The 25,880-nt window shown below is 31.9% G+C and overlaps 1 protein-coding gene, 1 long non-coding RNA gene and 1 pseudogene across 2 annotated transcripts; 1 reads left to right on the forward strand and 2 right to left on the reverse strand.

Annotated features, from left to right (window-relative positions):
• Nucleotides 1–8,797, forward strand: part of LOC112763293 (B-box zinc finger protein 24-like) — a 51,331-nt pseudogene extending 42,534 nt beyond the window's left edge.
• Nucleotides 8,798–10,168: 1,371 nt separating this feature from the next.
• On the reverse strand, nucleotides 10,169–13,838 carry LOC112767064 (uncharacterized). Its single transcript, XR_011875252.1, has 3 exons — nucleotides 13,389–13,838; nucleotides 11,502–11,586; nucleotides 10,169–10,625 (listed from the first exon to the last, which is right to left on the reverse strand). It is a non-coding gene; the product is annotated as an uncharacterized lncRNA (long non-coding RNA).
• Nucleotides 13,839–17,250: 3,412 nt separating this feature from the next.
• On the reverse strand, nucleotides 17,251–21,154 carry LOC112765085 (uncharacterized). The gene is made up of 6 exons (XM_025810951.2): nucleotides 20,912–21,154; nucleotides 20,799–20,830; nucleotides 19,218–19,406; nucleotides 18,351–18,398; nucleotides 17,690–17,754; nucleotides 17,251–17,618 (listed from the first exon to the last, which is right to left on the reverse strand). Exons 1-6 carry the CDS (start codon nucleotides 20,995–20,997, stop codon nucleotides 17,514–17,516), a joined length of 525 nt encoding a protein of 174 aa, XP_025666736.1. The 5' UTR covers nucleotides 20,998–21,154; the 3' UTR covers nucleotides 17,251–17,513.
• Between the last annotated feature and the right edge of the window lie 4,726 nt (nucleotides 21,155–25,880).

A 25,880-nucleotide genomic window follows, 5' to 3' on the forward strand; every position in this document is an offset into this window, starting at 1 on the left:
GGATAATTTATACGCTTTTTGGCATTGTTTTTACATAGTTTTTAGTATGATTTAATTAGTTTTTAGTATATTTTTATTAGTTTTTAAATAAAATTCATATTTCTGGACTTTACTATGAGTTTGTGTGTTTTTCTGTGATTTCAGGTAATTTCTGGCTGAAATTGAGGGACTTGAGCAAAAATCAGATTCAGAGGTTGAAGAAGGACTGCAGATGCTGTTGGATTCTGACCTCCCTGCACTCAAAGTGGATTTTCTGGAGCTACAGAACTCTAAATTGCACGCTCTCAATTGCGTTGGAAAATAGACATCCAGGATTTTCCAGAAATATATAATAATCCATACTTTGCCCGAGTTTAGACGACGCAAACTGGCATTCAACGCCAGTTCCATGCTGCATTCTGGAGTTAAACACCAGAAACAAGTTGCAAAGTGGAGTTAAACGCCAGAAACAGGTTACAAACTGGTGTTCAACTCCAAGAGAAGCCTCTACACGTGTAAAGCTCAATGCTCAACCCAAGCACACACCAAGTGGGCCCCGGAAGTGGATTTCTGCATCATTTACTCATTTCTGTAAACCCTAGTAACTAGTTTAGCATAAATAGGACTTTTTACTATTGTATTTACATCTTTTGGAACATCTTTAGATTGTCTTTTGATCCTTAGATCATGTTTGGGGGCTGGCCTCTCGGCCATGCCTGGACCTTCATCACTTATGTATTTTCAACGGTAGAGTTTCTACACACCATAGATTAAGGTGTGGAGCTCTACTGTTCCTCATGAATTAATACAAAGTACTATTGTTTTTCTATTCAATTCAAGCTTATTCTGATTCTAAGATATTCATTCGCACCTCAATACGAATGTGATGATCGTGGCAGTCATCATCATTAACTATGAACGCGTGCCTGACAACCACTTCCGTTCTACCTTAGATTGAATGAGTATCTCTGGGATTCCTTAATCAGAATCTTTGTGGTATAAGTTAGAATCCATGGACGGCCATTCTTGAGATCCGGAAAGTCTAAACCTTGTCTGTGGTATTTCGAGTAGGATCTGGGAAGGGATGGCTGCGACGAGCTTCAAACTCACGAGTGCTGGGCGTAGTGACAGACGCAAAAGGATCAATGGATCCTATTCCAATATGATCGAGAACCGACAGATGATTAGCCATGCAGTGACAGCGCATTGGACCATTTTCACTGAGAGGACAGGATGTAGCCATTGACAACGGTGATGCCTAACATACAGCTTGCCATAGAAGGGAGTATGAATGATTGGATGAAGATAATAGGAAAGCAGAGGTTCAGGAGGAACGAACGCATCTCTATACGCTTATCTGAAATTCTCACCAATGAATTACATAAGTATCACTATCTTTATTTTATATTTTATTTATCTTTTAATTATTAAATCTCTATAATCAATTGAATCCGCCTGACTAAGATTTACAAAGTGACCATAGCTTGCTTCAAGCCGACAATCTCCATGGGATCGACCCTTACTCACGTAAGGTTTATTACTTGGACAACCCAGTGCACTTGCTGGTTAGTTGTGCGAAGTTGTGACAAAGAACTAAGATTATGAACGTGCGTATTGAGTTTTTAGCGCCGTTACCAAGGAATGGAACCATCACAATTTCTGCGCACCAGCGACACGGTCGCGTGGGCATATTTGTGCCTAAGGAACGCCTCCAGCCACGCTCTCGCGTGACTCTCTGTTCACTTTTCTTTTCTTCCTAATGCACTTGTGACGCGGACGCGTCAGCGGTGCTTACGCATCGCGTGCATTTTATTTTTTTATGCAATATGCATATGCAAATGCAAAATGCAGGTGAATATGCAGAAATTATGAATGAACACTAGTAAAAATGAAATAAAATAAGATTAAGAATAAAAAGGAACGAATATACCATGGTGGGTTGTCTCCCACCTAGCACTTTTAGTTATAGTCCTTAAGTTGGACATTTGGTGAGCTCCTTATCATGGTGGCTTGTGCTTGTACTGATCCAGGAATCCCCACCAATGTTTGCAATTCCAATATCCTCCGGAATTCCAAACTAGGCGTATAAGGCCTTCAAGCAAGTCAAAGCAAGTGACAAGGCCCCAACAATGTTGATTGCTAGACTGAATTCCGGGGTCCCAAACCTTGCTTTTTCACCCGTCTTCTTGTTGATCATTAGTGTTCCAACCGGGTGGCAGGCAATCTGAATTCTCACTAAAGTGGCCAAACAACTTCCTAGACCCATTCAGTTGAGCTTTACACCAACCTTTGCATTTAAACTTTGAGCTTTCCACCATATTGAATCTTGCATGACGACTCCTACCACTAACCATCTCCCTCTTACTCTTAAAGCCACAAAGAGCTCTAAGCTGACCATCTGTTTCAAGCAAAGCATATTCAAGTGAGCTAATTAAGCTTAGAGATGAGAGATTTACCCACTTGAATGAAGGGATGGATGGTGATGGCTTTGGGGAAGAGGTCTCCAGCAACTGTGGTAAGGTGATTTTCAGCTCCATTCCCTTGGGTTCTTCCTTGACAATTTCCACCTCTTTACAAGCTTCTTCAATTTCAAACTCTTCCTCTTGGTAGCTTTCTTCCAATTCAATCTCTTCTTCATTGCTCACCAAGGGCATAGGAGGTTGTGCTTCTTCTTCTTTAATCTCCATGTCAAGTCCAATGGGAGAGGATTCAAATGTAGATAAGAATTCATTAATGATTGAATCCATCTCTTGATCATCCCCTTCAAAGTCTTCAACCATGATATGCTTTGGAGGTTGTACACCCTCCTCAACATCAATTGCAAACGTCTTAGAAGGAGGCTTTATGACTTGAGTTTCCCATAGAGGTTCCGCATATCCCAAGTCCTCAACTACTTCTTCCTCTTCAACGATCACGGCTTCCTCCAATTGTTCCAATACAAAGTCGTGCTGCTCACTGTCCACCGGAGTTTCTAGTGTCTCCTTCATGCTACATTCTTCAGTAGATTCTCCAGATAAAACCGTGGGGGTTCCTTGAGTGCTCAGATGTTGGGAAGCTAATTGATTTACTACCTCAGTTAAGGTAGTCGCTAATTCCAGTACATCCCTTTTCATCCTCGCTTGCCCTTAAAGAAGACCACGAAGGATGTAATCCATTGGAGATTGGGGTGGATATGAGGGTTCATTATTTTGGAGAAAGGGTTCATAATAGGAAGGTGGTTCTTCTTAATAAGGATATGGAGATGGTGAATATTGAGCTGGTGGTTTTGGGTGTGGTTCATATGGTGGTTGGTGTGGTGGATATAGGTTAGGGTCATATGGTGGTGTTTGGTGGTAAGGGGCTTGTGAGTATGGTGGTTCAAAATTACGTGGAGGAGGAGGTTCATAGGTTTTTTGTGATGGGTATTGATTGTCATGAAGAGGTCCACCATAACCATTATCTTGGTGCGCATCATAGAATGGTTGTTAATAGTGCCTTGGAGGTGGTTTTCGCCAAGAGGGTTGATCAAATTCTTGTGGCTCCTCCCATCTTTGATTGTCCCATCCATGACCTAAGCTTTCATTGTAATCTCCTCTTCCTGTAACATGATTGTAACCAAACTTATAGCCAAAGGGGTGAGAATTCATAGTAGCTAATAAAAAATAAAAACAAATAAACAAGCAAAGGAAAATAAAATAAATAAGAGAAAAGATTTGAAATTTGAAATTTGAAATTTGAATTTGAAATAAGATAAGATAAGATTTTTGAAAAAGATATGATTTTTTTTTTTGGAAAAAAATTGAATTTTGAAATTTAAAACTAAAATAAGATAAGATAAAAAATTTTAAAATAAAAATCTGAATATTTTTTTTTGAAAAAAAAATCAATTTAAAAGTAAATATTTACAATAACCAATAGTAAGGCACACGTTTGCAATTTCCCGGCAACGGTGCCATTTTTTGACGATCCGATTTTCTATCGGTAAAGAATTTTCACAAATATTATCGCGTTGTAAGTATAGTTTCTAAACCAACAGAGAATCCTTTCGTAGAAAAGTTTTGGTTGTCACTTAAGCAAACCCAATAAAATTTATAACCGAAGTATTTAAACCTCGGGTCGTATCTCAAGGAATTACAGGGAAGTACGATTTATTATTGGTTATGGAAAACAGTATTTTTGGGTTTTTAAAAAAGATTTGAATGAGAAAAATAGATTGCAGGAATTAATAAATCAATAGCTAATAAAACTCTTGGCACGGTATGAAAATTAGAAGTCCTATCCTAGTTATCCTTATCAATGGTGATGAGAATTATATTTTGCTCCCCACTAAGTCAACCTCTAACTATGAAGGTAAGTCAAGTGGATAAATCAATTTAACACCTAAAGTCCTAGTCAACTCCTAAGGAAAGACTAGAGTTATAGGAATTTAAATCAATCAGCAAAGATAACAATTATCAATCACGATGAGTTTGACAACTCAAGAGTTACCAATTAATCAACCAAAGCCAAAAGGGAAAAATCTAAATTATTTAGATAAATAAAGGAAAGCAATCATAATTCTGAAATACCTCAAATTGCATTAATCAAAGAAAATCAATCCAAACATAAAGAGTTCATAAACTAAATTGAGAAAATAAATAAAAGGAATATTAAAGCTGGAATTTGAGAAGAAGAAATCCTAATTCCTTTAAGAGGAATCCTAATCCTAAATCCTAAGAGAGGGGAGAGAACCTCTCCCTCTAAAATCTACATCTAAATCTAAAATTCTGAATTGTGAATGTATGATAAGTTTTTTTGATGAATGGATGCATTCTCCCACTTTATAGCCTCTAATCTGTGTTTTCTGGGCCAAGAACTAGGTCAGAAACAGCCCAGAATTCGCTGGTTTCAAATTCAAACACGCTGGTTTTTCGCCACTGCGACGCGTCCGCATGGATCACGCGTTTGCGTCACTTATCGTCAAAGAAACTATGGCATATTATATATCAAATCGAAGCCCCGAACGTTAGCTTTCCAACGCAACTGGAACTACATCATTTGGACCTCTGTAGCTCAAGTTATGACCGTTTTAGTGCGAGAGGGTCGGGCTGACAGCTTTGCAGTTCCTTCAATTTCTTGTATTCCTTCCACTTTTGCATGCTTCCTTTCCATCCTCTGAGCCATTCCTGCCCTGTAATCTCTGAAATCACTTAACACACATATCACGGCATCGAATGGTATAAAAGGGAATTAATATTTAGCAAATATAAGGCCAAAGAAGCATGTTTTCAATCATAGCACAAAATCAAGAAGGAAATGTAAAATCATGCAATTAGTATGAATAAGCGAGTGAAGAATTGATAAAAACCACTCAATTGAGCACAAGATAAACCATAAAATAGTGGTTTATCAATAACAGCAATTCTAACTCTGTATGTTCTCCAGTTTTTTGGCTGCATAGCAAATGCTTTGCTGATAATCTGTTTCCCTGTCTCCTTACTTTTGCAGCCTTCCCTAATTAAATCTTGGTGGTTAATTTGCTATTATTGTTGTGATTTTATTCGTGCGATCTTTTCATGGGAACCTGTGCGATGATGATGCCTTGAAAGTCATCAAGTTGGGGATTCCTGGTTGATTTTGTTGAAGCCATTATGGAGGTAGTTCCATCCAACTTGATCACATCTCAAGGTAAAGACTGCGATTTTGTAACTTTTAATTTGATTCCATATTCCAGACAGCTTATACTGTCTAAAGTCTTCGATATTTCTTTATGCCAATGCAAATCTTGCATTTTTTTATATTAAAAGCAAAGTTTTTGAAAGAAGTTAGTTGATATTTAAAAACATTGCAACTTTTTCATGTGAGCTTGTTAGAAAATACTACGTGATTTCACATAATTTTGTGCCCAACAGACTCAAGGTTACCATGTGAAATTCTTAGTGTTTGTTTGGCTTTTGTTCTTGTTTTCTGTTTCTGCTTTCAGTTTTTAGGACTCTAGGAAGAAGTGGTAAAACATGAAACGAAAACAGAAAACACCATCTTGATAAATAGTGTATAGTTTCTGCTGAGTGAGTGGTGAAAATGTTGCTTGACAACTGGTTTTTATCCCAAATGAAAAGCTACTTGTTCATCATGCATGATCTTGTTAACTAAAATAAATCTTGCTAATTGTGTTCTCTCCGTTCTCCTACTTATAACTACAGGATAAGCCAGCTTTCATATTCGATGTCGAAGACAGAGCACTCTTCTGTAAGGATTGTGATGAACCAATTCATTTAGCTGGCAGCCTTTCTGCGAACCACCAGCGGTTTCTCGCTACTGGAATCCGGGTGGCTTTGGGTTCTAATGACTGCTCCAAAAGTGATGAGAAAAGCCACTTGGAACCATCTAATCCAGCTGCGCAATAAGTTCCAAGGAAAGTCCCTTCTCAGCAATCGCCTAGCTTCACTCCCCCTAGCTTTTGGGCAGTTGATCAACTATTGGATTTACCAGAGTTTGGATCACCAGAGAAAGTAAGGTAGCTTTATTTTGAAATTTTAGTTGCATAGAAGAGATAGGATGATAAGAGTGATTTTGCTATATATATTAGGACATAACATTTCTTTTCATGTCCTCATAAGTTTACCTCATTTAACTTTTCATCTAGGACAATACCATGCAGTAGTCAATTGATGAACGGATTTTTTGACGGTATAGAATTCACAATAAATTCTCATTGCAAGTATAGTTTCTAAACCAACAAATAATCCTTTCATACAAAAGATTGTTTGTCACAAGTACAAACCCCTAAAATTATAAACCGAAGTATTGGAACCTCGGGTCGTTCTCCCTAGAAATTGCAATAAAGTATTCTTGTTATTGGTTGTGAGTTATGTTTGGGGTTTTGATAAAAGACATGAAAGATAAATGGCAAGGAAGTAAACTAATAGCTACAAAGGTCTTGGCAAGGTTTGGTGGTCAAGGATCTCTATCCCTATCACTAACCACAACATGAGAATTGGCAAGGATCAATCCCACTAAGTTATCCCCTAACTAATAGTAAAGGAAAGTCAAGTGTGCTATACCAATCCAAGTCCATAAGTCCTAGCTCTCCACCAATTCAATTGGTGAGACCTAGAGTTAATGGCTCCCAATCATCAATTACTTGGACATTAGTAACTCAAGAGTTTCTAAGTTACCTTCCCAAGCCAAGAGCATAAAATTCTACTCTATAATCCAACCAAGCATTTTATCAAACACTTGGAAGGTATAAAAGGAAAGCATAGTAAAATTGCAAGAAAAGTAAATCTACACTACTCAATTGCAAAGAATTAAACAATAACAAACCAAATGAACAATAAAGAAAATCAAAACATGCATTGCATTAAAAGGAAAAGGAAAGAACAAAAGTGCATCAACATGAAAGTAGAGAATTACAAGAATTGAAATACAAAATTAGAGAGAGGAAGAGTAGAGAAACAAGAAATTATAAAGGAAAAGTAAATCAAAGCATGAATTAAACCTAGATCTAAGAAGAGATTAGCCTAAACTTTCCCTCCAAAACTAATCTAAACTAAACTAATGATGACTAGGTGTCTCATCCCTCTTCAATCCTTGGGTTAAATAGCATCAGAAATGAGTTGGATTGGGCCCAAAATGCGCCAGAAATCACTGGCCACGAGTTGCACTTTAGTGAGTCACGTGCAACATCGGCGTGTACACGTATAGTGCGTGTACGCGTCCCTAAACGCGATGCAACTATGGCAAATTTTATATCATTTTGAAGCCCTGGATGTTAGCTTTCCAACATAACTGAAACCGCCACATTTGGACCTCTGTAGCTCAAGTTATGATCGATTAAGTGCGAAGAGGTCGGCTTGACAGCTTTGCGATTCCTTCATTTCTTCATGAGTTCTCCATTTCTACATGCTTTTTCTTTATTCCCTCAATCTAATCTTTGCCTCATAAACCTGAAATCACTTAACAAATATATCAAGGCATCTAATGGAATTAAGGTGAATTAAATTTCACTATTTTAAGACCTAAAAAGCATGTTTTTACTCTTAAGCACAATTAAAGGAGAATTTACGAAACTATACTATTTCATTGAATACATGGGAGAAAAGTTGACAAAACCCTCTAAATTCAACACAAGATAAACCCTAAAAATGGGGTTTATCAGCAATCATCATAATTCATGTTAACTCAACAAAAAAAAGTTCTTTTAAAAGTTTTCAGTGATTGAAAATTTTTTAAATTTGAGAATTGTACTTAAACAGTGAAGTATAAATATTTACTTCATCTGTAGTACTAACATGCACTGTCTTCATTCCAATTTGGTTTTTATGTTTTAAAATAAGATCATCTTTGAAGTCTAAAGTTTGAACCATATACCTGCACAACATCTATCTAGCTGAGGGCAATGGTAAGGAAAAACAAAGTCGAATAGCCACTTAATTTTGACATTCCTACAATGCTATTATTTCATGATATCAATGTTTTTCTTTTTTGGTAATTTACTGTTATTCTTTTTTTATATATGTTCAGAAACAAGCAGACGAATTTGGAGAGTTGGAATGGCTAGCAGATGTTGGTATCTTTGGTGAATAGTTTCCTCAGGAAACACTAGCTGCAGCTGAAGTTCCTCAGCTTCCTGTGTCACACACTAGCACTCTTGCACCATACACTTTTAAAGCCACTAATAAATATTACATGTCTAGCAAAAAGCCTAGGATTGAAGTCTTAGGTGAAATAGATGATGAGCATTTCACTGTGCCTAATCTAGGCTAAGATAAATAAACCACAACAATGGTCAGTAGTAGTGTTTTCATTAATGTGCAGTGTTAGATTTAATGACGAGTTGTATGTTCGTAATGGTCATACTTCTTCGAGGAAAATAAGAGGAGTTGTGTTATATGTAATCGTCGTCCCTCACACGCCGAGCGGATTTACTCTTATGGTAGAGAAGAATAAGTTGGCTTGGTGTATAGGAAAAGGTTGAGTACAGAGAACATTTCTCTAGTAAGAATAGAAGTATGTGTTCACATGCTTTGTGGACTATTGGATTCTGATGAAATGCTATAATTTTAGTGTCTTAAAGTTCATAGTAGCATAGAATTGAATTTAATTTTTTCCTGTTCATTATGATCATTGTCCATACTGTAGAGGTTCTTACCCCTGCATAATACCTGTTATGGTGGTTGGTTTGGTTCTGTATGTGTGCATATGGATTTGGTTCTGTTTATATATTTCTGATAGATATAATTACAGTGCATATGATTCAAATTCAACTTAGACAGGTATGATTGTGGTAGCATTAGGAATTGACTCACTTCAAATATGAATTGATCATCCATAATCTTGCACAATAAAGCACCAACAAAAAAAGATGGTAATTGCTACCAAAGACATTGGATCAATTGTAAACAAGAAAGAACAATATTGTTAGTAGGAGTTTTTAAATTTTTCGGCCCTGATATTATTAACGGGAATATATAGGTTATGAATTTAGATATATATTCACAACTAAAACAACAAAATTACTTGAAATATTGAAATTTAGATAATAATGATTTGTTCACTAATCATGCTCATTATTCGGTTATATAGTTTTTCTTTTCTGATGACCTAATTATAAAATTAAAAGTAGTGTAAGAATTCTATTAAAAAAATATATAAAAACCTAATTAAAAATACTCAAAAAATTTCCATAATCAACAAAAAAAGGAGTTTTTTCCCCTTATTTTCATGTTAAAATTTTATTTATCCTAAATCTAAGATAATTTTTTCGTAAAAGAAGAAGATAATATATGCTTATATATAAAAAGAATTGGAATGCTTTAGCTATTTTTTTCTTTTTTATATTTATCTCTTATATTTAATCATTGAATTATAATATTATATTTATTTATTGTGTTATATAAAAAATAATAAATAAGATACAACTTGATAAAGAAGTACTCTCCCAATGTTAATTTTATTAAAAGCACCTTTTGGCATGCACTGAATTCATTGGGCTGATGCCCTTGTTATAGCATTTGAGAATAATAAAAACTCATAAATACATTTCTTTTAAAAAGTAAATTGTCAATGAAATTTGTTGAACTTTTTCGTTCCTTTCTTTTCTCTTATCAAAGTTGTTAACACCTTAAAGAGTTGCATCGCAGCACTGGTACTTGATAGTGTATTAAGAGAATGATGTGTTTGCTTTCAAGTACGTGGTTGTACTTATAATGCAAGAAACATAGGGGCAAAAAAATATAAAAATTAACATCACAATCACAAGTAGTTTGGATTCTGGAACTTACAAGTTTATCACAATAAAAATGTATATGATAAAAAAACAAAAACAAATAATGTACACATGTAAGCCTCACTCATTTCTATATATGTATGTTCCGAAACAAACTCTACTTTCATGGCCAAACTCCACGTTTAAATTACCGGAGACGGATAGGAAGGGGAGGCAAAGAATAAAGAAAAGAGAAAAAAAATCCAAGAATTTTTTTTCCTTTTAGGATAACAATAAAAAGCATAAAAATTAACTCAAACTTGTGATCCTTCAAAAAAAATTAAGGCATGTAATCAGAAGTACAACATTGCATTCTGCCAAGGTGCCACAGCATTGTAATGGTCACCAATGATTTCGGATACATATGAGCATACTTTCCTTCAGTCGTCAAAGCATCAATTCATCTCTGCCATTTTCTCTTTGACAAAGAAGAAAAATCAAATCCTAAGTGATACATGCAACTAAAAAAGCAGGACCATCATTTTTCTCTCTTCCAATTTTATTTAAGAGTCAGTTAAATTACTTAATTGAACTCTTGTGTGAAAGCAACTTATGTGTAATAACTTAATTTGAATGTCCAATAAAGACCTAAGCTATGTAGCAAAACAAGATAAAAAGTTTAAAATGCGGCTTTTGACTTGAAGTTATAACCTAAACTTATTATCTAATACGTGCATCAGGGGAAGTACTCGAGACCTAAAGTCCATAACAAACACAATTATATGATATTTAATTGGTGAAGCATTGTTTACATACAAAGCAATGAAGGAAAAATATAAATTTAACTATTTCAGAGGAGTAGGAAACTATTAAGTGAACATATAAGGCTAAACATAAAATATTAAATAACTAACAGAGTAGGTTTCCAACATTTGTTTCCTTATGTTAACATGAGAATCATGCTTAATTACAATGAATACAATTTAATTTTAGATGTCTACACTGAATTGAAGGAAATCTCTTTTTCGATTCAACCCATACTTTCATAATACAGTATTCAGATACTAACAACTTGAACTCAACTACTAACCACTTGAACAAATTATTCAAATACCAATTTAGGATACAGTAAGCAAATAACAAAACATTAAAAAACCACACAATTTGAATAGCAACCAATGGTTTTGATGGATAATAATGAAAACTTGGTGCTGAATTTCATAGAATTGTCACTTCCTAAATGCATATCTTATCAAAATTCATGCTGGAGGATTCATTCTATACAATAAGCACCAAAAGAAAGTAATGGCATAGATCCAATAAATTACTATGGAAAGCCAGATTACAAGCTTACCACCCAAGGAATCCTTCTATGACCACCTAGCACCTTTACGCAACTTCCAATTTCACAATCAATTATCTTTACTATGTGGTCACCTCTGTGCATGGCAAACAAACAAATTCAATCACAACAGAAATCTTAAATTCAATTTGATAAAGCTTTAATTTCAACAGTCTTAATTTTTTTTAGAGCAGCAATTGATATAAGATTCAACAGAGTCATAAGGGTGCACTTGATATATACAAAACAACACTTAAACACCAAACTTCAATTATAAATTAGATACTGAAATCATAAAAGCACTTCAAGTATTGCTACATACACAGCTCCTTTTAAGTCCAGTTCCTAGGCATCAACAACATTACTCATGAGCTTTTCAAAAATTCTCTGTGAATAGAATTTTGTCATTCACGAATAGATTAAATCCACGGCATAATTAAGTCAGAGTAGAACACCTATTTGATATTTAAAAGATTAGAACCCTTATAAATTAGCTCCAAAAGCTATTATATTCTCATATGCTATCTGAATGATCAATATAATATAACTCATACTGCAGAAAAACAAGAGTTATTGACCAAACAGCAGAACACGACTAACCAGTATATAGATACAGGGAATTTTCTCAATTCATGGACTTATATTGTCCTTTGACCAATAAATGACAAAGAACTATGCAAAACCTCTAAGTGGAGCCTAAGCAATACAAGCATGGTAACATGAAAAAAGGGGATTAGCATATTTCTTTTAAAATCCACCGGTGTATTTGAAAAGTTTTATATGATCCACAATCTCACATCGTGATGATAAATTTCACAAATAAAAAACTTTTCATACAATGCAAATAAAAAAAATCATTAACGGAAATAATTTTCTCCGATGGGTTATTAGATGGTTTAATCAGGCCAATTTATGCACCATTGAAAATATAGAGAATAAAGCCCTAAATTAGTCCTTAATCTTTCTTCGAGTAGCCTACTTGAAAGTGCCCAAAGGGAAGAGCTTTCCCACCAGCTATGAAGACTCTGTCATCAGAAACAGTGATTGTTCTGTGAAAATTCATAGAGAGTATTCAAAAAAGCATGTAAGCCATTTTGTGAGCTTCCTTTTGTGGTTTGCCACTACAATTGGAGTTCTAGAAATGAAAAGCACATTTTGATCATATGATCTAACTGTTTTGGTATGGCTGATCATATGTTCTAATTGAGTAGCAACCAAACCAAATGGTTTAGTTTGATTACATTTTAAAATGAATTGATTTCTCGAACCAAACCAAAATTCCAAACCAATTTGAGTATAAATAGTTTATTGAGTTCATCCACCATGCCTAAGCTACTGCTATCTTAGATTTTGTCCCCCCTTAGAAATTCCAATTAACTCAGCTTACTAATCAAGTCTCATTCAACAAAGATTAATCACTTACAGATTACAACAGTAATAGCAGTAAAGTATAATAATGTTTTAGCAACAAGGACCATTCAACAGCATTATAATAAAACATTAAATGAATAATATCAAACAATGGTGAGGTCAATTTTACATTGTCACGCATCACATTTCTCTTTCTCCAATAATTACCCGTTTATGCAGCTAGAAAAGCAAGCATCCAAAAGACACCCTTCACTGCCATTGGCCACAACACATACACAAAAGTTGATGGCACTTCACGTGCCTCCACAACTTTCTTTTCTTTTCTGTTCATAAAAGTTTGAGTTGATCTACATCTACTACACTAGATTAGATAGTGCTGCTCTATCTAGTATTTACCATAGAGGTAGTGACCAGATACATATACAAATAAAATTATTTTCAGTGAAAATACTGAATAGATTTCTAAGTTTTTATTGCAAGCATAATTAAATTTCTTGACTATTGAGAAAAAAATAATGATTAACTAACCTCCAAGTGTTGAGGTAGCGTCTTGCGCGGCGGCGGCAGGTTGCACGGTGGCGGCAGGTTGCGCAGCGGCGGGCGCAGGTTACGACAGCGAGGATATACTTGGTTTGAGGTGTAGTTATATACTAAGAAGGTCAGATCCAAATACGTGCCTTCACCTCATCGAAGGTTTAGAAGCCTTGGACAAAAGCAAGTTCGGAGAGAAAGACTTTCAGGCCTAGTTGCCATCATTCGGCGGTGACCAGATGATGGGACGAAAAACGAAAAGAGCGCTATTAGCAATATGGTTGTAATGTTCCAAATCTATCAGGCTTACTAGAAACTATTGGAATAGATATTGAGATTTGCAGCAGGGGAAGCGGAAGAGAGAAAGACAGGGATTGAAAACCCTAGCAGGAATTGATAAAGAGAGAAAAACCCTAGCAGACCTCTCTTCTCTGAATGCCTTTGAATCTGAAAATGAAAGGAAAAGGAAAAAAAGTTATAAACTAATAATTGGAGGGGTCAAAATCTAATTAGTAAATTTTTCGAAAAAAAAAAGAGTACATTTTGTAATTATTTTCATAAAGGTTAATGATACTCCTACAAAAATGTAGAAGTAAGGAATCCATGACCTATTATTTCACTTTTATGTTGGAGTTGAACTAGCTATTTGAGCCCAACAAATTATTTTTTCTCTTTTATTAAGATTTCTTTTTGTTGTAATATTTATTTTAGTTTCTTTTTTATTTTTATTATAATGTATACATGTATTTAAAATACTAATATAGATAAATTAATACAATCTAAAATAAATATATGCTAGAAGATATATTCTATTTAAAAAGAAAAAAATAATTTTAAAAAATACTCAAATTTTCAAATACTTAATAATTTTAATTCAAGTTAAAAAATTATAAATTGGCAAAAGATTTTAGTCAAATGACTATCGTTATAATATAACACTAACATAATGTAACGTACTAACTAATATAATAAGAATATAATTTAGTTATTGGTATTTATATTTTTTATTTATTTATTTTTGTTCAATCCGTTATTTTTTGAATAGGTCGGAGATGCTATGTGTGTGGTGGTAAAAAAGGGGACCTGGGTTTGGGTTATTGGTGTGTGAGCGGATCCCCCGAGCTGACGTTGAAGATGGGGAAGGTTGGAGCCTCGCGACCTCCCGAGTTGATGGAACGATAAGTGAGGGAGCCACCTGTAAAAGGGACTCCGACGCTCAAGTCAGGATCCGTACAAGGTGACAGAAAAAGTAGGGTTTTGGTGATGTACCTGTGAAGAAGGGTAGGGCCCTCTCCATATATACCTGCTACTAGGGTGGGTCCCACAGGAGTAGATCCACCTTCCAGGAAGTTTCCCTCCTCCAGCTGGCTGGTTTCACGCAGATAGGGAGGTAGCACGCGGGTTAGTGCTGTCAATGGGTAGGGTAGGGTAGGGTAGGGTTTAGACTCTATCCTAACCCTACCCGTGGGTTGAAAACTTTCTTAAAACTCTACCCTACCCTACCCGCGGGTTGAGAATCTCTCAACCCTAACCCTACCCGCACCCTAAAGTTCTAAACCCTACTCTACCCGACCCTACCCACAGAAACAAAAAAATATTCAAATAAATATAAAATTCAACCATTCCAAATTTCACACATATTAATAAAATAGAAAATAAAAAACTAAGTTCAAATTAAAATTAAAAACAATAAAATAGTAAGGAAATTCAATATAAAATTACAAATAATATGATCATCAACTAACTTAGTGATTATTTCAAGTTTTTGTAAGAAGAAGATTGTGAGGACAATACTTACTTTCTTCACTACATAATAATTTTTACATATATATCATATAATTTTTACATATATATCATATAATAATTTTTACCCTAAACCCGTATCCTACCCTACTCGCAAGCAAATTTGCACCCTACCTTACCCTACTCGCAGCGGGTAGGGTAGACAACCCTACCCGAACGGTTGTCCGGATCGGGTACCCATGGGTAGGGTATATATTGCCAGCCCTACGCGGGTCGTCCTTGGTTCAGGTAAGGTGCAATGTTGGGTCGGCGATTTGTCCGATCCCAAATTCCGACCTAGCTGGGCTGGGCCGGAACAATTTTATATGTTATTTTATTATAATTTAATTGTTTTAATTAAACAACAATTGAATCTTTTGAACTAGTAACTAAAACAATAGTTTTACGACAGATTCAATTTTCAAAATCTTATTAACAACCATTCTATTGTGCTGTCACTTAATGGTGCTTCGCATGTGTGTTTAGGATTTAGGAAATTGTCATTGCCGAAGATACAAGCACTTCAATTGCGTTCACACAAAAACATAAGGTGAGAGGGAAAAATCTTGAGGACCTTAGATGAACCATATTTAACGTAAAAGATATAGTTGGAGTTAAACCTCAAAATAATCTCTGAGATTGTCATTTTGTACTAAAATCGTCTCTGATATTTCAATTGCATTAATTACGTTCCTAAGATTGACAAAAGTTTACTATGTTAGTCCCTGACCCATTTTTCATTAACGACGTGATGACATGGCTTGATGACGTGTACTATTAATGACATGTGTCATTCCATAGTTTGGCCACGTGTAATAGTATGATGATGTGGTAACCAATGATACGTGGCATGCTGATGTGGATGGTTATGCTATGTGTCGTCCGTTTGTGCCACGTGTCGCAACAATATTTGTCCACGTGTTGTCCATTATGTCATCATTATAGATACACCAAATTAGTTCTTCACTTCGAATTAAGTGACTCATTTTAATCCTTGAAATTGAATGTCGTGCACCAAACTAGTCCCTTCACCAATTTTTTTTATTTTTTTAAATTTAAAATTTTCAATATTTAGATGCACTAATTTCAATTCTATTTTTTTATAAATCGTTTAAATACAAGTTCTTTCATAAAAAAATTTAAAATTTTAGTTTTAATTGTATAAGTTTTTTCAATAATAATTTAACATTAGTAAATTTTAATATATAAGTATGTTATTGTAAAAAAAAATTATATGATTGATTAGACACATCTTTTCATAAAAAAAACGTTTTTTTTATAAATATGTTACTATAAAAAAAGAATTATATGATTGATTAGACACATTTTTCATCAAAAAATGTATTTTTAACAAGAAATCGATAATTAAAATAAACATTTTTTTTGTTCTTGTAAAATACACGTTTCTTTTGTGTGTAAATGGTAGTGAGAGCGCTTGAAATGCCTTTACGTTAACTCTAAGACGGCAGTTAGGGGTATCTGCAAGAAAAAAAATTTTATAAAAGCACTTGTATTTGAATAATATGTGAAAAAATAAAATTGAAATTGATACATTTAAAGATATTGAGAATTTTAAATTTGCAAAAAAGAAAAAGGAGAAAAAACTAGTAAAGAGACTAGTTTAGTGCACGACATTCAATTTCAGGGACTAAAAGTTCACTTAATGCAAAGTAAGAGACTAATTTAGTGCATCTACAATGATGACATAATAGACATGTGGACGAATCCTGTTGCGACACGTGGCCAAATAACATTGTGACACATGACACAACCATCCACATCAGCATGCCACGTGTCACTGGTCATCACATCATCATACAATTACACGTGGCCAAATTGTGGAGTGACGCATATCACTAACAGCCGACGTCATCAAGTCATATCATCACGTCATTAATGGAAATTGGGTCAGAACTAACATAGTGCACTTTTATCAATCTCAGGGACGATTTTAGTGCACAACGACAATTTTAGGAACATTTTTTTTATAAAAAAAAAATGTTTTTATAACTTTAAGGTCAGATACCTAATTACAAATTTAAAAACCTAATTATAAATTTGAAAAGAAACTCTAGACTTGGGGAATAATTTAATTCATATTATATTGAAGTTGCTTACGTTATACAGCGAAAAGTCAAAAACGACGGAACTCATTCTTCGAAGGCATAGTAAATATGAATCCTGAATGGAATTTACAGAGTGGCGCATAGATTCTTATATCATCGAGCTACATATACCGCGAAACATGTAAACAGTTTGACAAACAAGAGCATGTACCTGAGCAGCCAAGTGCTCTTAAGGGACCCAGTCAACTACTTATTAAATGATCCAAGTCAGCCATCACGGGCTGAAACCAGGATTAGGATTTGCACGATGCATTTGGCGGCGAAGTTCTCCCAGGAAGTCCAGCTGTGAACCAAAAGATGAAGGACCTGGGGACATAATCTGAAAGGAAATATACCAAGATATCAATTGATGGATGGATAGATGGAGGATGAGATTAGTACAAAGCTTACCTGATGAGGGAGTCTGAACTGAGTCCACACTGATGATGTAGCACCCGAATACATTTCTGGCTTTTCTGATATATCAAAGTTGGAAGAAATGAAAATTAGAAAGCAACATCACATGGCCATACTACTTGGTTTGTATACAGAAGTAGAACATAAACTGATTATCACTTGATCTTACCGAGGAATTGTCCAGATTCACAAAAGCGACAAAAATGCATAAACAAAATATGGAAATATAGAAAACCAAAAGAAAGAGATAACACCTAGAGGCTGCTTAAAGAGGAATTCTTCAATTAAATAATAATGAATATCCACCACTTAATGAATCCTCAGCATGAACTACACCTTGTCATTGGCATGCTGTATTTCTCCTAACAAGGGTAGCCAATACAACACATACGACTATGCGATTTTTGGGGCAATAAATACATTAAACTCACAAGACACTGCCTGCCAAATGTGCTAAAAAGAATCGGTCTACTACAGTAGTTAGTCCAAGTCAATTCATAATATCGCTTATGATTGAGTTCAAATCATGCAAAACTTACGATTCCAAGACTGGGATTTACTCAACTAGTTTGAGTTCCATATCATCAAATATTAAAAACAGTAGAAAACATTCATAAAAGGAAAAGCTTGTCAGCATTGAAGGTTGCCAACTCACCAGATGAATCTTTGGCATTATTGTATGACTGTATTGCAGCTGACCAACCTGGAAAAAATTACAGCCAACGGATAACAAGTACTGTTAACCAAGGATATGGACATAGTGGACTCATAAAACTAAATGAACAAATCTTGCCCATTCGAAACCTCACCACCACCAGACATTTCTTTCCTCCTCCCTTTCCCTTTGTAATCCAATAAATTTATATTACGTATCATGGATAAATGAATCATAGAACTTTTAATGTCAAGAAGAAGAAGAAAAAAGATATGCAAATGGGCCCATGTATGCATAAACCATAGGGTTGACAGTTAAATCAAAGTATATATTCAATATCCACAAAGCAATTTCTAGATTTCTTTGCCTATGCAGTTGTTAAGTGAAAACTATAAACCATCTTGAAGGAACTAACTCAATGGGATGGCAATAGCATTTCCAAAATCCACAAGAATGAATGAGCAAAAATATTAGATAAAACTTGAAATCGATAATTGAGTTGTCTCTGTGTGACTTCAAGACATGAGTTCAAGCAGTGGAATCAACCACTGATGCTGATAAAATTATCAGGTTTGGCTTCCTACATCACACCTTTTGGGTGAGGTGGGATGCTTGTTCACAGGGCTCGCTCTCTTTTTTACATATCCCCTTGCCATCAACAATTTCAAAGAAACCAATGTGATTGATATATCCCTTTAAATCCGAGTATCTCAAAGCAATGTATGCCAATTGAAGCTGAATGTCATTTCTTAAAGGATTATTCTAATAACTTAAGGAATATAGAAAGCACAACATTAAACGAATATGCAATTAATCAACAGACACAAGTCCACAGGAACAAGTACTGAGAACAAGATGTAAACATACGATCGTTAAGAAGCTGGGAAGCAGCACTGCAGCTACACCCTTCTAGAGCTATGAATCTTGAATAATGATTCTCATTAACAAGACTGTAGCAACCAATATCTCCCTGATCTGGAACATGAGCATTTCTTGGCAAAGCATTTTGATTCTTTTCTGAATCATTTCCTGCACTGTTTGCTCGATCAAGCCGATCTAACAGGAGCCAATCAACATCTATAAATTAGAAAGAAACCAAACAAAACCAGAACTGGAAGCAAATACATTGTGAGGTCTGCATTTCTCACAAAATGAAAATGAATTACATACACTGAAGACTGTAACTAACGCTAGTAATTGTCCTTTTTAAGACTTTTGTTCTTTACACCACTAAAAGTAAGTACCTTAATGAAGGAATTTCAAAGGAAACCACAGCTACTAGAAAGGGAAGCATTTGTCACTGACATGTAATGCCTAGGTCAATTTCTTCCTCTATAATCCAAATAAATTTGATCTTTCAATTTTATCAAATGCACAGAACTTTCTATGGTACAAAGCATTAAATATTCACCAGAAGTTGTGGTTTATTTCTGGTTTGATTATACACGAATTCTTTGAAAACCTAAACATTCTAACTTTTAAGACCTAAAGGTATTGTTCACAGCAGCCACTGGTTTCCCATTGATATTTTGTACTAACTGCAAATTGACCATCCCTCAATATGACTTCATTAACACAATTTTACAAGCCTGAATACACCAACAAAACCCGAATTATAGACCTCCTTTTCTCGAATATCAGAGACATCAAACTCATTTGCCAGGTAGAATCTATGTTCCTCCCCAACTATTTAATCAGGATGGTTAATTGTAGAAATATTTCTTTAGGGAAGATCAAGAGGTCAAGTAGCAACTGACTTTTTCTTTCTTTTCTTTTCGGTTGCGGTACTGAGAAATCAAGCAAAAGAACAGTTGGTGAAATTTGACAACAAAAACTCCAGTTTCACGTTGAAAATATATGTATCTTTTCACAAAAAGGCAATAAAAACGCTCATTTTTATGTTTCATTTCTTGTGTACTCTGGAATGAATTAACAAGTTCATGATTAAACGTTCATTTCTTTCTCCCAAGTGACAGAGAGCCGAACATAATTTACAAATGGAAAAGGCAGATCATAAAATATCATGTTAAGAAATTCTAAAATGCTACAAGGGAATCACTCTGGCACAAAAACGATAATTCTGGTGAGATTTTGTTACTAGTTAAACTCAGTCTCTGAGCCGTGACTTTGTCCTGATTTTGCTTCCGTGACTTGTTTCATGGATATATAACCAGTAAGTTTTTTTTTTTTTTTTTGGTATAAAGAAGAGATGCGTGTCTGAAGAAAAAAAAGAAAAGGGAGTCCTTTTATGGTGTTGGTGGAGATGATGGTCCATGGAAAGCAGGGCAAATGAGAGGGAAGGAACTATGATCTGGATTCAGGAGGTATGTGCATAATTAGAATGAAGGGGCTATCTAGGCTACAATTTGGATGAGATGAGCTGGTTTAGGAGGAATTCAAATGACATAAATAAAAGCAATGAAGAATGGGGAGAAGGAGTGAACTAACCAGAAGACTTGCGCCTGTTGGCAGAACGGTTCCTGAAAGAAGAATGAGTAGAAATGAGATGGGAAAAGAAAAGGGAAACGGAAAAGGATTCGGATTCAGATAATCAATAATACCTTTGATTAGGAGGAGCGTAGCGCTTGACCACAGTGCCCGATTCCGCTGCTTGGGGTAATATCGCTGCCTGAGCGTTGTCCAGCATCTCTCCCTCTTTCTCCAACCACTCTCTCGTTTAGAGAGTTGGAGCAACAATGATTCAATGAATAACCCAACTCAGATTTGAGAGAGCGAGCCAAGATCTTCCATTGACCTGTCTAATATATCTCTCAATTACTAGTAACAAGTGTAATAGCGCGTCCATGTGAGTGATAAAATTAAAATTATAATTTTAAATTGTTTTGTTAAGATTAATTTAAATTATAATAATTTGATTAATAAAAATATAATATATTATGTATTGTTTATTTTTTTTAATTTAGTATTAAATATATTAATTCTAAAATAGTTATTAATTAGTTTTAGTAATTTATTTTTTTTAATAAATCAAACATATATACTCAATGTGACTATAAATAACTTAATAATACTTAAACTCACCAATAATTTTTTATATGTTGTTTTACTGTCAAGTAAAAACATATCAAAATCAGCTCAAAATAAATAATAAATTATTAGAGAATTATAATGTACAAAAGTCTCTAATAAACAATAAATAATTTAAACCCACTAAAAAATAACTCAACACTTTTCTTTGATACCTACAAAACATATACCTGAAATAATATTATATCAATGTTAGTATACAGTTTTACAATCATCGACCGTATTTACTATACGTGACTCCTTCTTAAAAGTTATTCTACATACGTGTGCAGTCGAAAGATAAATTACTGGATTTTATTTTATTTTTCTAAATTACTATAATTATGCATTATTCATTAAATGCTACTTGTAATATAATTGTAATATTGTAATATAATTATAATAAAGATATTTTTCTAAAATAAATTTAGAAGAGAGAATAGTGCTTTCATTTTGGAGGGAAAATGAATTCATAAGAAATGGACACTTCACTTTTATTAGTTGATAATGTATTAAATATTGATTTTATATAATTATAATAAAGATATTTTCCTAAATTAGTATAATCATGCATTATTCGTTAAATGTTAATTGTAATATAATTATAATAAATATATTTTTCTAAAATAAATTTAGAAGAGAAAATAGTTATTTTATTTTAGAGGAAAAATGAATTCATGAGAAATTGACACCTCACTTTTATTAGTTGGAAGAAAAATTCAGTTTTAGTATATTTCTCGTTATTATATATTTTTCTCTAATCATATATCCACTGTTTTCTTTCCTTCGTTTCAGCCTTTTGAATCTGGGTTTAACTTGTCGTAGTTCTCACTTCTCAGTCATTCTATTAGATGTAGTTGATAATTATTGAAATTCTTTAACTAACATAGGAGAAAAATATATTATTATATAATAGAATTAATATGAGTATATTTTGTTATTAAATACACAAAGTTAATGTAAAATAAAATTACACATAAAAAAAACAAAGAAAATAAAATTAAAATAGCAAAAACGATAAAAAGATTATTTTTACAATTTTGCTTTGTCATTTTTATGTATAGAAGATTAGAAAATAATAAACTTTTGACTAAATTAATTTTGTATTTGTTATATTCAAATTAAATAAATAATAAGTTGTATTATTTTAATTTATTCCTTAAATTTATATATCATAAAAATCAAATCAATATACATAATTTTAAATTGTGTGATACTTAAATATCTAATCAAATCAATTAGTTGATATAATTAATGCATCATAATGAATTGTATTTAATGAGTTAAATAAAATAAATTAAGAAACACTCTCAGAAATATGCTACGTTGACTCTATCATTAAATGTAAAAAATCGATTTTTATATAATAGAATCGATAATATAATAGACGGTGAGAAAGAGAAAGATAAACATTTTAGATCTTAGGTTGTTTCATTTGGATGTTGTAATGTGGGTATCACATTATTTTACTTATTCTACCCTATGGACCTTTTTGTAACTTTATTTCAGTATCAATAGAATTTCACTACCTTTTAGTAATAAATTAAAATCTAAAATATAATTGAAAAAACAACGTAAAGAATAAAAAATTATTGATTGAAATTTTATTTTATTTTTTGTTATTATAACAGGTATTTTTATTTAATATACCAACACCGTACAAAATTAATCTTAAAAAAAGTATAAAATATAAATAAATATACTGAATTAAGAGATAAAATTATCTTTGTTATCTCATTTTTACTTTTAGCAGCACAATAGAATATCATGTACTCAACATAATTTAAGATGCAAATTATAATTAATTATACTTTTTATTTTAAAATATTTAAAATTAATCTTAATATAAATAAAAATAATTTAATATATTAAATAAATTAATAAAATAATATAAGTTAACTATTTTTATTAATTTTGTTGTTTTTTCTGACTACCTTTAAAATTACGACTTTTTTTTTAAATTTGACTGTGAAATAAAATTAGAGTGGTTGGTCTACACCATTAAAAAAATAATACTATGCAATTACATTTGTACATATAACATGTTCCTAAATTTTTAAATGCTAAACTTAAGATTCTGTATTTCTTTGTTTATGCCATAAATAAGTATTATTTACAATGATTCGTATTGATTTAAAAGCTTAAAAATTTTTGTACGTATTAATTTTATATTTAATATTAAAACATGAAAATTTACTATGTTATTTTACTATTAATGTATGTAGTATTATATTATAAAATATAAAAATTAAAATAATTATTATATAGCTTAGATGGATTGAACTAAATATAAAAATATAAAATAGAATTGTATTATTAAATTTTAGTAATTTTAATTAGTTAATAATATAAAATAAGATAGAAATGACTATTTATAATTGAATAGTTTTGGTTGATTAGACTAAAAAAATCGAAAAACACTCTAAATAAAAATATAAATTAACTTTAATATTAAATTCATTAATACGATTTTAATTTTATATAATAGTTAGATAATAAATTAGTAAAAATAAATAGAAGGATGGCTTTAATTAGTATTTGATAAATATTCATTTAGAATAATTAAAAAAAGTAAAAGTATGATATTATTAAAAATAATACATTTTTAAGTTTAAAATACATCTAAATAAAATATTTATAAAATATAAAATTTAGAATAACATAACTTCATGAATATTAATCATTAATCAATTATGAACTAACATAAAATTATAATACAATTTATTGACGAAAAATAATCAATAATTAATATTAATAAATATAAAAATCATCCAAACACTTTGATTAAAAGTATGAGTGGTTAATTATCATTTATTATTAATAATATTTTGTTCATAACTAAAACTAAATATATAATTATTCAAATTTAGATTTTAGAAGAATAAACGTATAAGTAACAAATAATCTATTTTATCATGCATATTATAAATTAATGAATTAAATTATATGATATAATGAATTATAATTAATTAATTGGTATAAATTATAATAAATTATATGATATTTAAAAAAATAAAATGAATAAGAAGAAAATAAAAAAAAATAGAAGAGATAAAACACTACAATAAAATAAATTGAGTGTGAGAGTTTTATTTTTTTTTTACAAATTTTATATCACACCCATTTCAATAATAATAAATAAAAATACATCAACTTGATATCTAAGAGAAAATGATGATGAGATAAAATCATAAGACAGTTCTAAAACAAAAGCTTAAATTAAACCATAATATCATTGTACAACGCAAATTGAAAGTAATTTCACACTATAATATACCACACAAACAGGTAAATGACTTAAGTTTAATTACGGAATTTTTTTTATTTATGCATACATGATAACACCATGGTTTATAAATGCTTCATGGATAATATATCATATATTGCTTTGAATGATGAGTACGGGAGTTGAAGAGTGTGTAGTGGTTTGTGTCCACGATAGTTGACTTCTTGCGACGACGCCTCATAGGAAGAAAAAGAATTCTTGTAAAAGCTACCTAATGAAAAAGTAATTGGTAAATGAATGATATTTTTTTCTAGCATATATGATCTTTTATAGTGATAAAATAAAAATGGAAGGAATAAAATTTTATATTTTTATATTCGGAATAGAATTTAATATTTACCGCAATAAAATTAAATAACTAATCAGTTATAATTCATGTATTTAAATAAATAAAATAAATTAAATAAAAATATTTTTAAGAATTAATCAAATCAGTTAGTTGATACAAATTAGTATAATAGATTTTATTTGATTTATTGAATTCAAAAAAATAAATTAGGAAATAATGGATTGAATTTAATAAATTAAAAAATAAATAGGAAAACATATGAGACAATGATTTTTTTAACTAAATTAATCTGTATTTATTGTATTTAATCATTATAAGTAACAAATCATCTATGCTATTATGTATTTTATAAATTAATGAATTAAAATAATTGATATAATAAATTATAATTATTTGATTGATATGAATTATAATAAATCGTGTGATATTTAAATATCTAATTAAATCAATTAGTTGATATAATTAATTTACTATAATAAATTGTATTCAATGAATTATAAAAAATAAATTAAGAAAACGCTCAAAAGTAGTGACGGATCCAGAAATTTTAAATAGTGGAGGTAAACATATAGCATATAAAAATAATAAAAAATATTTATAAATATATCAAAATATATAAAAAATAAATAATATAAAAATATTAATATTAAATAATTTTTATGTAATCATTATCATTATTAATATATTGATAAATAATAATATAGTTATTAATTTATCTTTCTGTAAATTAAATATTATAATAATAATAAATAAAATTAATCAAAATATAAATAGGTTATCTTCTAATCAATAATAAAAGTGAAATATATTTTTTTATGAATTATATACAGTAAATGATATTTTAAATAAAAGATATTTTTTTATGTTATATTTTTTTCGATAAATGATATCACGAGTAATTATCATTATCATATATTATTATTATTAT

Source organism: Arachis hypogaea, chromosome 17 (assembly GCF_003086295.3).
Source record: "Arachis hypogaea cultivar Tifrunner chromosome 17, arahy.Tifrunner.gnm2.J5K5, whole genome shotgun sequence".
Lineage (NCBI taxonomy): Eukaryota > Viridiplantae > Streptophyta > Magnoliopsida > Fabales > Fabaceae > Arachis > Arachis hypogaea.